This window comes from Numida meleagris, chromosome 5, assembly GCF_002078875.1.
Source record: "Numida meleagris isolate 19003 breed g44 Domestic line chromosome 5, NumMel1.0, whole genome shotgun sequence".
Taxonomy (NCBI): Eukaryota; Metazoa; Chordata; class Aves; order Galliformes; family Numididae; genus Numida; species Numida meleagris.
Genome location: NC_034413.1, coordinates 17,185,475 through 17,202,562, shown reverse-complemented (window position 1 = coordinate 17,202,562; position 17,088 = coordinate 17,185,475). Strand labels below are relative to the sequence as shown.

Genomic DNA, 17,088 nt, shown 5'->3' with positions numbered 1-17,088 from the left:
ATCTGCCTTCAGCTGGCTTGTTTTGATTTAAAGCTTCAGTAGAAGTTGCTCTGCGTTTTGAGAACAAAGAAAGTGGAAAAAAATGTATTTATTATTTTTAAAAATTGTGAGGGAAAAAAACAACAACACAACAAACTACTTTTTCAAAACTACATTAGTTTCAAAGTGCTTTATGCAAAAATAATGTTTGATATGGAGAATGAGACACCTTTGTTTCCAGCTGTCCTGTTCCTGCTGCAGGGGCATCTTCTCTCCCTGTTAGTCAGTTTCTGAATTGTTGCAGAGCTAATTGTTCTTGAGGTGGTATTTCATTCAGAAGCAGTCTGGCTGTAGTAGCTTCTCCCTCTGTGTGGTTAGGTAGGGAGAGTGATTGGCAGTGGTAACCTCATCTGTCATCTGAAGCTGGCCATCCCTGTTCACCAGGCAGAGCCTTGCCTCCTACTGAAAGCAGTAATGAAATTCAGATCCTGCAGCAGTAACCTAAGCATCAACACTCTGATTTTGAAATGATTTGGTCACTGATGAAACCTTAGTATTCTTCTAGTGTTGTCATGAGATGAGAATGGGCACAGGGAGCACAGGCATTAATGTATTGACTTTCTCTTATGATTTTGAAGCAATTATTTCAATCAAATATCTGTTCCATCCAGGAAACACTCAGGAGGGGAAAAAACAATGCTCCAGAAGTGGCAGGTAAACTAAATCTTCATTCCACATGATTTAGCTAAGATTCTCATTACCCATATGTCCACTCACAGTTATATGTATTTGTGCGTGTGTATGTGCTTGAAGGCCTAAGCTATTCTCTCACAGCTGGAGGTGAGGTTATTGGCAAGAGGAGCAGAGTATTTACATCTGGTTATTGCAGAGGTTTTGCTCTTCCAGCTGTGAAACATATGGTCCAACTATCTGACAGATTGTGTGATCCTCCGCATGTTTTAAAATGGAGCCCAAAGAAAGCCACCTAGTTAAATGGCTATTCACAGATCATCTAAATCAATGTACACCTTTTGTTTTCACTGGTTTTATACTAAGCTGAGAAATACATTAACTTTCCTGTGCTCCTGATCTTGATGGTTCAAGACACACTGAAGAAATCTGTATCCTCTTGATTTATATGTAACATTTTGTGAATTTTTTCCATACAAGCAGTTGTCCAGGGTTTGCAAATACACAGATAGTTTGCGTTTGGCTCTTCTAAAATCAGCAAAAGCGCTCTGTCAGATACCACATAAAAGCATGGGGTGACTATAGACAAATGTGAATGGCCTGTCTGAAGAAGAGCCAGAAAGAAGACTTAGATTCTGCTGAATGGACTGTGGCATAAGAGCTGTTGTGCTGATCTGAATGGTAATGGGTGATTGATTCCACTATGTTTAATGTTTGTTCTGGTGGATGGGGGATCTATGGAGCTCTGAGGTTGCCTTTGAGGCATGATTTTCAGGGGTGGAGTTAGGAGATTTTAATGTCTTTTCCTTGGCAGAAGAGGGAAATCAGCAACTTTGATTACCTCATGTACCTGAACACACTGGCTGGTCGCAGCTACAATGATTACATGCAGTATCCTGTGTTTCCATGGGTCCTCGCTGACTATCACTCCCAGGTCAGTGCGTGCTGCTTAGCAGGACTCTGTGCTTTCTGTATCAGCAATAATGCAAAGATTTGTTGCATGATGCCACTGCTTTAGAAGGGCCTAGACAAAAGATTCAAAACTTGATGTAGTGGAGTCAAACTGTACCGATTCTTTACAGATTAAGCCTCGTCTTCAGGTCAGCTTGCTGAGGGATGTGTTCTGCCTCAGTAAGGTGGACAAGCGTCTGTTACATGCATACCTACTTAAGGGAAGGCTGTGCTGGCTTAGCAAGTAGTCAGGGGCAGGCTTCTGTGCCCTGCCAAGGAGGTCTAGACAGAAAAGTCTTTGAAAGCAATTTGCAATATGCCACGTCTTTTATTCAGTACCTGGTAGGTCCTTTATTTGTGAAGCACCTTGTACATGCTGACTTTTCAGTAGTACATGTTGCCATTCTCTTTCTAAGTCCCTTCCTAATTCTGGAGATGAGTATTTAAATACTGGATATGTGGCAAGCTTGTACAGGTGGAACTTTTAATTAGCCTTGCGGCCATCCAGTGTCACTGAGATGGCCATGATGCCTTAGTCTATGTTCTAAAAAATCCCATGTTTGCTCTTTTTGCTTTTCAGACTCTAAACCTTAGTAATCCTGACACATTTCGGGACCTGTCAAAGCCCATGGGGGCACAGACCATGGAGAGGAAACAGAAGTTCATCCAGCGCTACAAAGAAGTGGAAAAGAGTGAAGGTGAGCATTTTAGAAGGCTAACAGACAGCAGAGACTTTATTTAATGCATGCTTGTGAATCCCTTGGTCTTTCCAGAACTGTAGTCAAGGGAAGCATCATACCAAGGAGATTGTTTCACTTCTGCACACAAAGTGCTTGAAGGTTGAAAGAGCAATGACTCTCTTGCAAACATTCCTTCTTATGTGCCTTGTACTGCTGCATTCTGTCCTCTTCCCTTGGGCAGAAAGATATGCAACAGCAGAAAGTAGTGTCTGAGAAAAGATTGCTCTGTTAGTTAAGTTGCATGCATCAGTTTTCTCTGATAGCCAAACTGCATGTACAAGACTGCTACGTGCAGTATAGCTAACAACAGCTACAATGAGAGGAGGGAACTAGGCATTGAAACTATTGGCCTCTGGCGATGAAGATCATTTTTCATTACTAACGTGGTGGTATAAGAGGATGGTATGGCAAAGTAAAGACCTTATTCATCAGAAAATGAAAGGTAGGAGGCAAGACAAAAGAACACACAGAGATGGTTGTAACTGCATGTTCAATACAGATATACAAGGTGTGCTTCTTACACATCTTTGAACTCATCTACATTAAAGAATTACTGAATTGTGCATAGTAAATTAATGTTATGGACTTGAAATGGTGACATTTTCGATTGAAATCTGGTTTTGTGTCAAATTTTCAGGTGACCTGTCAGCGCAGTGCCATTACTGTACTCACTATTCCTCAGCAATTATAGTGGCATCTTACCTGGTCCGATTGGAGCCATTTACACAGACCTTCTGTTCTCTGCAGGTAAGGGGCAATATAGCTTCCATCTTACACCTCCTTAGGTGCTGGAACAGACTGTCCAGAAAAGTTGTGGATGCCCCATCCCTGGAGATGTTCAAGGCCAGGTTGGATGGAGCCCTGGGTAGCCTGATCTAGTGCCTGATTTAGTGACTGGCAACCCTGCTCATGTCAGGGGGGCTGGAAGTAGGTGGTCTTTAAAGGTCCCTTCCAAGCCAAGCCATTCTGTGATCACAGAGCGCACTATGATGACCATGTAATGAAGAGGTATTCATTCATTTTGTATCTATTGTCCATTCTGTGTGGACTCTGTGTTAACTGAAGGCTATGTGTTGTGTCTGCTAAATTCAGTGGCAACATTTTAATGGAGCAGAATGATGCAGAAGGGTTATTGGTTCTGTGGTGTATTTTGTGAGTGCTGAGACATGTAGCCACCAAGTCAGTGCTTTACTATGACTCTCAGCATTACCTTCTGACTTTAGGGCTGATGCACTTAGAGTACCTGCCATCAAAGTCTCAAGTGCTCATACAGTAATGTGGCTATTGGCAAGCACTTGGAGCTGGCGGAATGAAGGCTCTGACCGGGGTATGAGGGGAGTCATGAGATTGGTGTCTCTGAAGGAGAAGTAGAGTGAGATGGATCCAGTGTGCCAGAAGGAATATTTTGATTTTACTTGTTCTGAACCTGGCACCATTGTTTTGGTGCTTAAAGCACTTTGCATGGAATTAAACTTCATGGAAACCGAGCTGTGCATTTACCTTTCCCAGACAGTCAGCACATGGGGGCACCAGATTTCCTGGCTGCTCTCCTCACACTGTTGGTGATGCACAAGCAGGGCAACTTGGGCTGTAGCAGACAGCTGTGGCCCTCATTTTTGTAATGTGCTTTGTTATGGCAGAGTCTACCGGGAGGACAGGTCATCAGACATGTAATTTAAGAGATCTCTTGTTGAAATTTACCTCTGTTTATGGGGCAACGTGAAAGAAGCAGCTGGGCTAGAATTTGCTACAGGCTGCTCATACAGCAAGGGCTGGTGATATCTCCTGCAGCTCTCCAAGAGCTTTGCTGTGCTGCTGTTCTCTGCTTTTTCAGAATGAGCTAATACAAATAAAGCAGTATGCTAATTAAGTAATGAGCCCTATGATATCAGCTGTTACCAGCAGTAGATGATGGGTTAGTGAACCACCTGAGGCAATGGTTACCATTGCGCTCTGTGAGCCATATGTTAGCTGCAGTCATGTATTACTGTGGAGCAGCTTTTTCTTCTTGTAAATGATAAAGTTTTCCATGTCTCACTGGCACAGTTTTTATGCAGAACAAGTTATTAGCCTGCTTTGTGGATGTACTTGTGTAATTAGCAGGTAATTGGCATTTCTGTGTGGATGGTAATAGTCAAAGACTGCTAAGATCTGAAGCATTTAAAATTTTGTCTGTATGTGGATTCACTAAACTCCCATTCTCAATCCTTTGCTCTTTTGTTTCTACATGTTAAGCTGAGCATGTTTCCTGTAGGTGACGAGTCCTACTGTGGCATAGGAATTATTAAGTGTGAGATGCAGTCAGGCAAACAGCGGATCTGAAACCTTTATACTCAGTCAAGAGCAGATTGGAAAAGTACTCCCAAAGTTAAGACCATGGAAGGATGCTGAGTCAGGAGCTGGGAAATCTTTTCAACATCCTAAAAATCGGAAAAGCTTTGCTTGTAATCCCAAAGTGCCTTTCTGAATTCACATGACGGGGAAGGCAGGAACTTGGGTGTACTACTTGTGAAAAATTGAGGTTGCAAACCTCGAAATGTTTCTGATTCCCTTTTGTTCTTATCCCACTGCTGCATTTCAGCTAGCAGGCTGATCTTCCTTCTGGTGTTTGCCTCTCTGATTTACTTACAGAAAACAGGTTTCTTATTCTTCATTGTGTTGTTGAGCCGTCATTTAAGCACTGTCTTGCAGGTAATGTCATCCCGGAGGGTGTGGTAAGTCTTTGCACCTATGTGAGCATTTCTTAGAAATACTTTGATATCTTTGGCTGTAAAGCACCACCAAGACTCAGTGTTGCTTAGTTTTATGAACGTGTGGAGTTCTAACTTCACTCTAGAGATCACTTTGACCAGCTGATGTTTATATACCGTGCTATAGTTTTGAAAAGCATGTTTTTACCAGTATTCTTTATCCATAGTTTAAGGCCTCTACTAACTGGAAAGAAAACAGACTTAGTGTATCTAACTATAGAAGAGCTGTAAGAGTTTGTTGACTTGCAATCTAAAGGTATAAAGCTATTCTTGATTCGTTTTTTCCTTTCAGTGCACTTTTTGCATTCGTAGAGAGAGAAAACTCATTAATTCTGATATAAATATATGCAAATAAATTTATTAATATAGGAAATGGGAAAATCAGTTATTGCTTCCTTTATAAATAATACAGGCTTAAGTTTTAAAGATATTACTTTTCCCTAAAATGAATTAGACAGCCAGGGAAAAAATCACATTTTTTCGTGGTGGTAATATCTTTAACCAGATTTGTCGCGCTAACAGCGTTTCCTATGTATATATTATTTTTATTTAATACAGGTAATCTTTTTATTACAAATCATATTGTTTCTCAGGAGATTACTATCAGCTCTCATAAAAGCTGCAAAAAAAGATGAAAAAGCATCAATCACCACCAGACACAGTGCACTGCGTGCAGATTAAATATACAAAGCCCTTTAATATGCTTCAATGAGATACTTGTTAGCTGTTGATTTATTTATAGTGCTTCTTCTACTCTGTTTTAATTTCAATTTGAATTTTGACTCCGAGGGTCCCTCTCTAATAATGATCAAGAGCAAGATGACCTTGTGTATTGGATTAACTCCAGCTAGGCTTACTCATGTGATTTCAGCCACTTTTTTGCTCAGTCCCTTCAGTGGGTGTGGGAGGGCTTCACAGTTGTTGGTGGGATAAGAATGAAGGACATGAAATACAAGGAGGTGAAGCAGAACTATGCTATCATTTAGAGCTGAGTCTGGACCGAAGTCCTGTCAGTATTCACCTCAGGGGAAACAGCAACAGGGTCTTTACATCTGGAATATGCGTTAACTTTTGTTGGTAGTCTCAATCGACTTGCTCATTCTAAACAACTCAGTGAGATGACCTCCAGAAACTGCTTGTCTATTGGGCTATTTCTGCTACTGTAAAACTTTGTTAAAATAAATCCTTTGTTCAGTGTGGGGATCCCTGTATAGATGTGCACATGGGATTTTCACAAATTCATTCTGTATCTGAAATCCCACTAGAAAATCCTGTAGGAAATACGGTTCCAATATAAGGCATACACCCTTCATTCAGTGAGTGATTTATTTTTATTTAAAGGCCTTGGTTCATAATGGTGTTTAAGGCTAAGAAGGGTGCTGCTATTTAGTGCTTGACTGTTACTAAACATATTCAAAAGCTCTTAAGACTTGAGGCAGTTTGTTTCTCCTTCCTCATATAGCAATTCAGCCTTGTGTTCAGATATTCTTCCCCTCTTCCCCTCTTTATGCTGTGCCTCCCTTCCTGCTGTCCCCTGCCCACTGGACCTTTCCTGTTTGCCCAGATCTTATCAAGAAGTTTAAACTTAAGATTTTGCATAACTCTTTGGGTCACAGATGAAAACACCAAAGCTGTGTTTGCTGCTTAGAAATAAATTTGTGATGAAAGGAGTTGCATTGAGGAGCATTAATGTTGGTTATGCTAATATTTTCAAGCAGTTCTTGATTGTTTCTGCTTGCCTCCAGGTTATCACAAGCTACACAGTCTCCAAGCTGTATGGTACTCATAAGCTACATATCTGCAAATCAGGACTGAGGTAGTACACAGATCTGGGACAGATCTTGAGATACTACCTAATCAAATGTGGTGATTGCCGCAGAATTGGCTGGGATTCTACATCTGCTTCTTGTTTAATAGAATATTCACAATGCAGTCTTTTTGTCTGTCTCCATTTTACAGGGTGGGAGCTTTGATGTTGCAGACAGGATGTTTCACAGTGTCAAGAGCACGTGGGAATCAGCATCAAGGGACAATATGAGTGATGTCAGGGAGCTCATCCCTGAATTCTTCTACTTGCCAGAGTTCCTCACCAATGCCAATCACTTTGAACTTGGTAAGTGCTAGAAGGGTTCTCAAATCTATGGCTATGAACCATGTATTAATTTGACTTTTGGAGATGGATTAGTTGCTAAATGATAATGATGAATGGTCTTTTTAAAATCTGCTGTCTCTGATGCTTAATGTTGCCACCTGTGACCTCAGTGTCACTTGGAAAGATGCACTGCAGGCCTTATGAACCAGCTACGTCATCCCTGGTATCAGGCAGTATCGCAGACCCTTCTGAATGAAAGTACACTGTCTCTAGACCTGTAGGGTGATGTTGAGATCTAGTTATAAATTGTACTTAAGAGCTCAGTGGAGTGAAATATGCAATAAAAAAGGCAGAGTAGGAAATGGATGTTAGAAGGCTGTTAAAATATTGTAAAGAATTCGGGCAGTTTCATCTTTGAGAGGAGACCAAGTAGCAGAGCCTGGCTGATAACAAGATCCAGAAATTGACCTGAATGGATTAAACAGGAGACCTAAAAAAGGAACCAGAATCTCACTTATAGCAAATATATTGAAAGATTTTGCAATAGGTAAATCCAGAAACCCAAATCTGTTCACTGCTGCTCTGTAAGGAAACTTGCTGTCCCAGACCTAAGCCTTAACTTAGATCATTCAGTTGTGTAACTCCTTTCCTGATTTGAGAACTTACGCTTTACCTTCTGAAAGGAATCGTATTGCAAAGGACTTGAGAACAAAATCTTTCCTAGAGTCTGCTTTAGCAGGAAGTTAGTCCAATGGGATTATGTATAAGAAGAAAGTTGTGTCAACAGGCCTGTCTTGTCTGAGTTTGCATTCAGGGCTAAAATGGTTTGTGCTGAGGACGTGCATATTTTTACTCTATTAATTACATCTTCTATGTGCTTTATTACTAGATCAGACATACGAGGAGAAACAGATTCTTCAGTGTTCTGTGGCACTATACTGTAGAACCTGAAATTGCTTCTGTGAAAGTCACCTAAATTTACCTTGACTTCACCATTTTGGAAAAGCTGTTCCTATTTGCAATGACTGTGTTTCGTGGTTTTAATTCTTCCTTTAATTCCTGCAGGCTGCATGCAGGATGGAACAGTACTGGGAGATGTGCAGCTCCCTCCTTGGGCAGATGGAGATCCCCATAAATTCATTCTCCTGCACAGACAGGTCAGTGAATATGGTGTTTTGGGCCATAGTGCTGAACTGAGTCTCCGCTGAAAATGAAATCCTGAAGGCCAGAGTCACAAACTAAAGTGTTAGACCTAAATAAATCCTGCCTTTGTGGAGTTCATATTGTGTTTTGGACTTTACTTGTCTGCCTGATAATTCACTCAAGACTAGCTTTGCAGACTGGATGAAATTAGATCCAAGCCATGGACCTAGATCTGATCTCAGCTCATAAGAGCATGTGAACATAACATAATGTATGCATGTGACATTGACATGCATGCAGTTCCATGTTATTGCTAACCAGCTATGTTTTTATTCAAACTGCCTTCCTCTGTCTGAGTCATGTCACTGCAATTACTTTTTTGGGGGCAGAGAGTGGGAGGGAGTAAAATCTAATATTTTAGGGTTAATTTGAGGTTCCTAATGTTCCTGCCTTTAATGAAGTCAGCCTTGACAATCTGAATGCCACTAGCTGTAACGCCCTGAAACTTACTGCAGTTGGTGGTGTCTGTTCATAGTTAGCAGGACAGGTGACGGAATTTCTATGTTGTAATGAGTGCAAAGGCAATTCTATATGAAGATTTTTGCATTGAACACAGATTTTGCAGCTGAACATTGTGGTGTAGGTCTCTGTTAGAGCTAATAATGGAATGGGTTGTACTTCTTGTCCCTTCTGGATGTAACTGCCATATTTCATCGGATTTCTTCTGGGAAAAAAAACAAGGTGCATTTGTGAGTGCATGAAGGTCGCTTTGTACAAGGTGTGTGGCAATTGCGTGTTAGCATTGGCGTGACAAAGCAAGTAGCCCATTATTTATTCTACAATCTCTTCGTACATGATTGTACCCCACAAATGTGGATGCAGTCATCTTCTCTATTTTGATATCTTCAAATAAGCCTTTCCTTACTTGAGCTCCCCAGATGCTGGTTCCTTAATCCTCTCTCTGTCATCCTTAATGGCTGCCTCAACTTTTTATTCCTGTTTTGAGCAAAAATCAGGCTCTCATTCTTGTCTTCTAAATATTCTTTTCTCTGCTGTTTACTTCACAATCAACAGCAACTGCCATTATTACTATTATTTTCACATCCCTTGCTTTGCACTTCTGCACTGTATTCAGAGTTCATGCTTTCTGTCACTATCCGTACTACTAAATTATTTCTCTTGAATATTTATTTCATTATTCTCTTGAATCTTTATTTCATTCCTTTCATATCTAGCAATACCTTATTTCATGTTGAAGAACTAGAAGGTGACTATCTTCATTTGCCTGGCACTACGTACAACCTCCTTCTCCATGCCTTTATATGTGGGATTTCTCTGGTTCCACTCCTTGTACCTAAGGTTTCTCTCCTTTCCCTCTATGTGCCTGCTTGATTTATTTGTTCTCATCTCTTGTCACAGTTCCTTGTCCCTGCAGCCATCTGGGTGCTGTCAGAAATCTTGCTATAGTTCCATGTTTGGCAAAGTCTTTTCTATCCATGTTTTTGTTTAAAAAAAAAAATATATATATATATATATACAGATATATATATAAGCTGGTTTACAGGCTGTGAATCCATCCTGGAGAAAAGTTTTCTTCCATGAAACCAGTTTTAAGAGAACAGGCTACTGGTAATGTGCAGTGTATGCATATCAGCTGGTGAATTTGTGATCTTGCAAGTTACACAGTGGGGTGAATAGCTGCTTACTATTATTAGAAAGTCTCTAGTGTCCCTGAGCTTAGTAGCTAGATGCTGTGATGTGTTGCCACGTAACTAACTTAAGCCAGTATGTTGAACTTACTTTGCATTCAGTAACTTGTAAGTACCTTTACAGAATCTATGTTAATCTTTGGTTTACCGTGTATTTCTGTAGCTGTTAAATGTATAACTCAGATCACAGCTCAGTGTTGCTGGGCTGACAAGCACACAGTGAGTAGATAATGTCTGATGAAATGAGAGTATGTCAGTAGTAACAAGGACATTTCTCAATAAATCATTTCAACTTTCAGTCTTTGGCTTTTAAGGCTCCTGTATGTACACAATAATAACTATTACTGAGTTAGGCATCACAGAAAGTGCCTAGAGACTGATCTAAAGGCTTGGAGCTGTAGACACACTGCAAGACAGTGAGTTCTGCTCAATGCTTATCACCACATGACAATTCATCTACTGTAAAGAAGGAGATTCTTGTTGTAATTGTGTGTATGGTGGGCGTGTTTGGTTCAAGTACAGTCATTTACAAAAGGAAGAGTTGAGCCTAAGGAGTGCCCAGCTCCATCAGTTGTAGGGAAGCAGCTCAGTGCTACCCGCTGTATGTAGGCTTTGGGCACCACCATCAAGTACGTAACTCTTCCTTGGTGTTCCCCAGTGACTCCAAAGAATGTATGTAGGTTTGGAGGCTCTTGTTCTTTCCTCTGCTCTGTCTTGTGCTCACTCTGTAACCCTACAAGGTGCTTAATCTCTTTCCTCCAGTTAGCTAAATATGGGAATTATGCTGTCCTTCCATAACAAAGAAATACTGAAAACAGAAGTCCACAGATACCTGAGAGCTGCTGCGATTTTTCCTGATGTTTTTTTTAAAGAAAAGCATAGGGAGGCATAGTCTTCTACATTCTGGCTTGTTTGGATGTAAAATACTGAGCTTTGCTCCTTATTTCTTGCGTAATGCTGGCCACTCTGAAGGCACTTAGGTACAATGGGACCATCTGCTTTAGCCTTGTAGTTTGGAGCAAGGGTGCAGTTTTGTAATGATCTGTCAGTCATCCATGCATAGCATGCTTCTGTTCTCATTGTAAAGAGATCTCTGAATGTTAACTAGATTAGTTTTGGATGAAATAAAACCAAAAGCTGTGCTCCAGTTGTGCACCTAAGGTATACTTTTGCAACTGGTGGCATTCAGCCTGAGGGAGCAGACTAGATCCAATTTGAAGTAAAGCCCCCACAGTGCATGTAATGTGGGTACTGGGTCCTCTCTACCAGCTGTTGTGTTTTGCAGACCTGCTTGCACCGAGCTGCACTGTTTGATAACATTGGCACAGATGAGTAAGCCACGTGACTTGTACGAATTAATTGAAATCTCAAAGAGGAGCAGTTTAACAAGTGAAAATCATGCTTATAGACTCATATTCTTAATGATCTGCCAGGCCTGATCAGACCTCAAGTACAGTCAGTCCAGTATTTTCTCTCCAACCATAGCTAGCGCCAGATGTTGCACAGGAGGGTGCAAGAAGTCTTGCCATGGAAATGTAGTTGATTAGGCTGCTTGGGAAAGCTTTGTCTAATCCTGAAGTGAAGAGTTAGAAGTCTTGAACTCCGTAATGCTAAAGCCTCTCTCTCCTCTGAAATCACCTGCAAGACTAGATGTACTTGTTACTGGTGGTGTTGTCCTTTTCAGGAGGCTTTACAGAGTTTGAAGCACTAGAAAGATCCAGGTCAACACTGTTGTGAAACCTGGCTATTTCTTTAAGGAATATGAGAGCAAAGATTGATCTTGAGATAAATCTGTGAGTAGCTCCTTGTTTCATGTCTAATAAGTTAGGAATCTACAGATTAGGTCTGCATAAAGTAATTTTTTACTCTCTTTTTAGACTACAGTTCTCCCTCCCTTGCTGGGCATGTCACAGTGCTCAATGAAATACTGAGTGACTGCATGGTTGCATCTCTGTTGGTTGCTTTGTTTTGCTCTGGTAGTGAAGCCAGGCAAAATTTACAGTTTGTAATTCATGCACTAACTGCTTTTATTAATAAGGATGAATTCTGAGTTGGTTTGTAAGTGTTTTCATGTTATTTGCAAGGGACAAATTGTATGCTGTACTTGTTCTCTGACCTGCCCTGTGAGCTGTTTAGCTGTGGACATAGTCATTTAAACCAGCTGCAGTGGGCTCACTGTCTGCTCTGTGAAATGAGCCATTGTTCTGGATCCCATTAGCGTGTTTAATTCTGCTGTGCTTTGGGTAGGATGGCCTGCTTGGGAGACCTTTAACTGAGCATCAGGGAGTATTATATAGTCAAATGATTTGGAGATAAGAAAGTAGTTTTAATAATGCTTAACACTGGTGCTTGAACCATTGGGCAAGACCATTGGGGAATGCACAAAGACTTGCTGATTGCAAGTGATGGCAGGGGCAATAGCATTCAGTAAAGCTTCATAGGTAAGGCTCACTAATTTGGAGATGGGCAAAAGTTTGACTTGAACTTGTGTCCATTGCATGTGAACTTGTCTGAGTCTTAAAAGCACAATTTTCTTTTATGATTACTCTGAGCTTTCTAGGGAGCCCACGTTGGGATGGATGTGTACTGCCTTATCTCTTATGGTCTTCTCTGGTAGTAATCATTTCCTCTGGTTTTATTAATCCACATGCCTGTAGCTTGGATGGCAGATCTGGTCAGGCAAAAACAACCATTTCTTATATCGTGGTAAAAAAAATCAGATCCTGAGCCTTTCCAGCATGAGGGATGCTGGTGTTGCAGTGCTTTCTGCTTGAACCTTGTAGGGATTGGAGAATGTGTGTATTGATGAAACCCAGGCAGTCATGTCAGACAGCAGTGAGTGCTGCAGAGAATTTGTCTCTAGCAGGGAACAGGGAGTGATAATGTATCTGCAATGAATGTGCTCTACTGAATTAATTCATCTTCTTTGATTTCAGGCCCTGGAAAGTGACTATGTCAGTGCACACCTCCATCGATGGATAGACCTGATTTTTGGCCACAAGCAACATGGCTCAGCTGCTGTGGAAGCAGTAAACACCTACCACCCTTACTTCTATGGAGACAAGATGGGCCTCAACAACATCAAAGATCCTCTGATTAAGAGCACCATCCTGGGTTTTATCAGCAACTTTGGACAGATACCAAAGCAGGTATCACTTTATCAGGAGAGTAGGAAGAAAAGCAGAGAGCACAATTTATTTTGATCTTGAAGTATTTCAACTTGAAAGCAAGAAACTTAGATTAGAGATGGTCTTGGATTTAAATCTGCTGAAATATGGGCTGTAGAGTTTTCCAGATTGTGTGACTCCACCCCCTAAATACACTGTTCTTGGCATATACTATACAGCTGTGGTGCCAAATCTGGGTTCTGCTCCTTCTGTACAGTCACATGAGTAATCACTAGTCTGGGGTTGAGAACAGTCGAATAAAGGTAGCTTAAATTCTCATCTACAGTCTTCTCTCTTCTCCCAAATCACTGGGAGTAGCTTCCTATCTCTGTAAGGGTTGTAGTCAGGCTACAACCATGTGACGATCCTTTTCTAAAAGATTATCTAAATTTAATGGAGAGGTTTGTGTATGACAGTTCTGGAGTCTATGATTAAGGATTTAAATAGATGTTTCCTTCACAACCTGGCTGATAGAGATGCATTTTTTCAATTTCATTCCTTTGTTGTAGCTCTTCACTAAACCACATCCACCCAGGAATGTTCAGAGTAAAAGTTCATCAGGAAGAGAAGCAGTACTGTCCTTTCAATCAAGTGGAATTCTTCCTCCGTTTATCAGCAGCCTGCAAAACCTGAAGCTCTCACCAGTTACAGTAAAAGGTGCAGCAGGGGCTGTGCTCCGTTTTCTGAGCTAATAAGAGCTGAATTCTTAAACGGGGTGAATCTGAGGTTTTTAAGAGAACACAAACAGTCACACAGCCTTGTGTGAGTTAACATGAGTTGGTACCAAGATCCCTTCTGCAAGTTATTTGTGTCATGTGAATGGGCATTGAAAGTACTCAGATAGAATCACAGGATATCCTGAGTTGGAAAGGACACCAAGGTAAACTCCTGGCTCCACACAGGTCCTTCCAAAATTATGATATCCAAGAGAGATCTTGAAATGTATTTTGTAGAGTTCAGAGCAGATTTTTTTGACATCTAAACTTCTTTTTTATCTTCAGCATTCTGAATACATCAAATTAAAACTTAATACTCACTGTTTTCCCTTATCATTCTCTCTTTTTATATTCATCAGCAAAGTAAATATGTTCTTTCCCTGCCTCTCTATCTTCGTCCACATCTTCTTCTTAGTCTGTTATTCTTAACATGAAGAATTCTGGAAAATTTCAGTATGTACTTTTTAATCCTGTGGTAGTGGTGTTTACATCACACAGCCTTGTGGTGGTAGCAGGCTCCTGTAGCTGTAATTCAGAGGCTGTTGGTGTGTCATGCCCTGCATCCTGTAGTTCATGGCATAAGGCAGTCTGACAGTGAAAAGGAGTTTAATGGCAGTGCTGTTAAATCCCCTCCTTTGGAGCCTGTCTCCCTCTCTACATGAATTTATGCGAAAGGAGAGTTCCCACTCTTGCCTGGAATCTCAGTGGCAGAATGGGTTTCTGTCTGTGGACCTGGCCACTGCTCACTGAGCCCAGCTGTGGGGCTTGCCAGCTCACTACAAAGCCATGTAAGGCAGTAAGCTAATCTTAGTGTTCTAAAAACAACAGAATGGAATACGTTCTCTGTCTTGTCAGACTATCCGAAGGAAGCTGTTGGACACATTGTTCATACTGAGAAGGGCATTCTGGCCGTCGAAAAAAATAAAATTTTGATTCCCCCTCTTTGGAACAAAACATTCTGCTGGGGATTTGATGACTTCACCTGCTGCTTTGGCAACTATGGGTCTGAAAAGGTAAATTAAGAAAAAAAATTAAGTGTTTAAGAAATGGATGTTATGTTGTGGCCTTTGGTTGCTTTGGGGACCATTTTCAAAGGCTGTTGAGGAGCTGGTTCTGGAGGGTGCTGTGCAGTACTTCTTTTGCAGTCAGGCTTTTCAAGAAAACTCAATTTGGATATTCCAGTGGAGCGCAAAATCATTCCACTGCTGAAAAATGTGACGTTTCCCCTCTAAATGGAGCTTTCCTTCAAGTGATTGTGCTGTCTATTGCAGTGAAGGAGAAACCTCATTTCATAGGTTGTAAGGACAAAACAAGGTCTCCTGGCCTCTGATTAGAAATTTCATTGTGCAGAACTTTCTGCTGGAATATAGATAGAACCATCTGTCAATTCCCCTCTGGCTCCCAAGCTTAGCCCAGTGCATTCATTCAATGTAATAATGTCTCCTATTCTAGGAAGTTAATACTCTTGGCTTCTTCTGTTAAAAATCAAGAGTCTGTGTCACCACACTGCTGGCTAGGGCACTGGGCAGATTCAGCTTTTCTCTGCTACAAACACACTGATTTGGGGTGTGTTTGGGACGACGTTACGATGCACTAAGACATGCATGTTAGCTTGGATACCAAAACAGCAGAGTGTGTTACTCAGCTTGGGTATCACTGCATGCCACATTGTTATGTTTTTACAGACATATCCAGTCACCGGACATGAAAAAAAAAAGATTTTGCTTTCTGTGCCATACAAAATCACAAAGATTTTTCATAAATTCCAATATTAGTGGTGGCAGTTTGGTCTCCATGAATATTCAGCAAGCAGCAAACTGTAAATGGGTACATTTTTTTTCCACATGGAGGAATTCAGTTCCAAACTTTTGCTTCATACACACTTCCATGTCAGATGCCATTTGTCAGACTGCCCCTCCGCTGCCATCTGTCACATGGCACCAAAATGTAATGGAATATTGGTGGGAAGGTTCATCTTCTGCTGCCATAGCACCAACATCCACATCTGACATTGAGGGCCAACAGAATAAAACAAGAGGTGTTACTTTTGGAGGAGCCCTTGTAGATAATTTGCAATTGTGTTGTCAACACAGAGATATGGGATAAGATGAGCTTTTCTTTCCTGGGTTTGAAGAAAGGGAGGCTGAGTTCTCAAAATGAAATCTGCCATTTAAAAACTGTATGGTATCACTAGATGAGTATTTGTCTGACAGCTGCTTTCTCATACAGAACACGACTACATTTGAGTGCATGGCAGACTGGGGAAAGTGCCTCTGTGCTGTGTGTCCTTCAGCAACTACCGTAATCACATCTGGAACAAGTTCAGTTGTGTGTGTCTGGGAACTTTCTTTGGTAAAGGACAAAGTGAAACGTCTAAGCTTAAGACAGGTGAGAGACTCTTTTGTTAAAGAAATTTGATAAGAAACAAAGGATAAGTTTCTTTCTGTCCAATGACTGGAAGAGGAAACATGCTACAGTGAAGCAGAAGGGCAGAAAAAGGTGATAGTTGCCAGTATAATGTGAAAACCTGCAGTCAAGTCAGAAGCTGATTATATGCTTTATATGCATACCCGACAGTCACATATAATGCTTGCTTGCTTGTTGGTTTTTTTTGTTTGTTTTGTTTTGTTTGATTTGATAGCATTTCCAAAGCTTACAATGATAAACAGTGACAATAAAACATCTGCTGTCTTCACTTGTAGTACTGCTATAGCAGCAGAAAGGACCTCCAAAACAGCCTGTGAACTTAGCTGATGGAGATGAACACTTGACTAGGCAAAAGCCTTGATAGTTCTCTCTATCTGAATTGAGAACTTCATGAGGTAGAGATGGATCCCTGCAATAATATAGCTTGTGACCTTGCTGTCCACAGTCATGTGATGTTTGTTGATTTGGAGCTCACCTGTAGTCACCCAGCGGCCATATAAATGCAGTTTTATTTGCAGAAGTGAATTCTCATGCAAGATTTGTACAATTTAGCTATGGCAAGTTCTCAGCTTTACAAGAAAATTTGGAGTACTGTTACATCTGAAAGGCAGCCTATGACCTCTTTTCCCTAAGCATTCAAGAGACAGAAACCTCTCTGCTACTCTTAGTCAAATTAATAAGGGATGCATTGAGCAAGTAGGTCTCCAGGTGTTAGACACTTCTG

The 17,088-nt window shown here is 40.9% G+C and overlaps 1 protein-coding gene across 5 annotated transcripts in view; it reads left to right on the top strand.

The window, feature by feature from the left end:
* WDFY4 (WDFY family member 4) overlaps nt 1-17,088 on the top strand; it is a 130,675-nt gene that overhangs the window by 102,325 nt on the left and 11,262 nt on the right. For all 5 annotated transcript variants that reach the window (XM_021398004.1, XM_021398005.1, XM_021398006.1 and 2 more), the window contains 10 exons: nt 651-693; nt 1,484-1,603; nt 2,201-2,318; nt 2,998-3,107; nt 7,070-7,223; nt 8,268-8,359; nt 12,991-13,203; nt 13,731-13,878; nt 14,793-14,950; nt 16,167-16,325. In XM_021398004.1, coding sequence (XP_021253679.1) covers nt 651-693; nt 1,484-1,603; nt 2,201-2,318; nt 2,998-3,107; nt 7,070-7,223; nt 8,268-8,359; nt 12,991-13,203; nt 13,731-13,878; nt 14,793-14,950; nt 16,167-16,325 — 1,315 coding nt within the window. The remainder of the gene's footprint in view (nt 1-650; nt 694-1,483; nt 1,604-2,200; nt 2,319-2,997; nt 3,108-7,069; nt 7,224-8,267; nt 8,360-12,990; nt 13,204-13,730; nt 13,879-14,792; nt 14,951-16,166; nt 16,326-17,088) is intronic.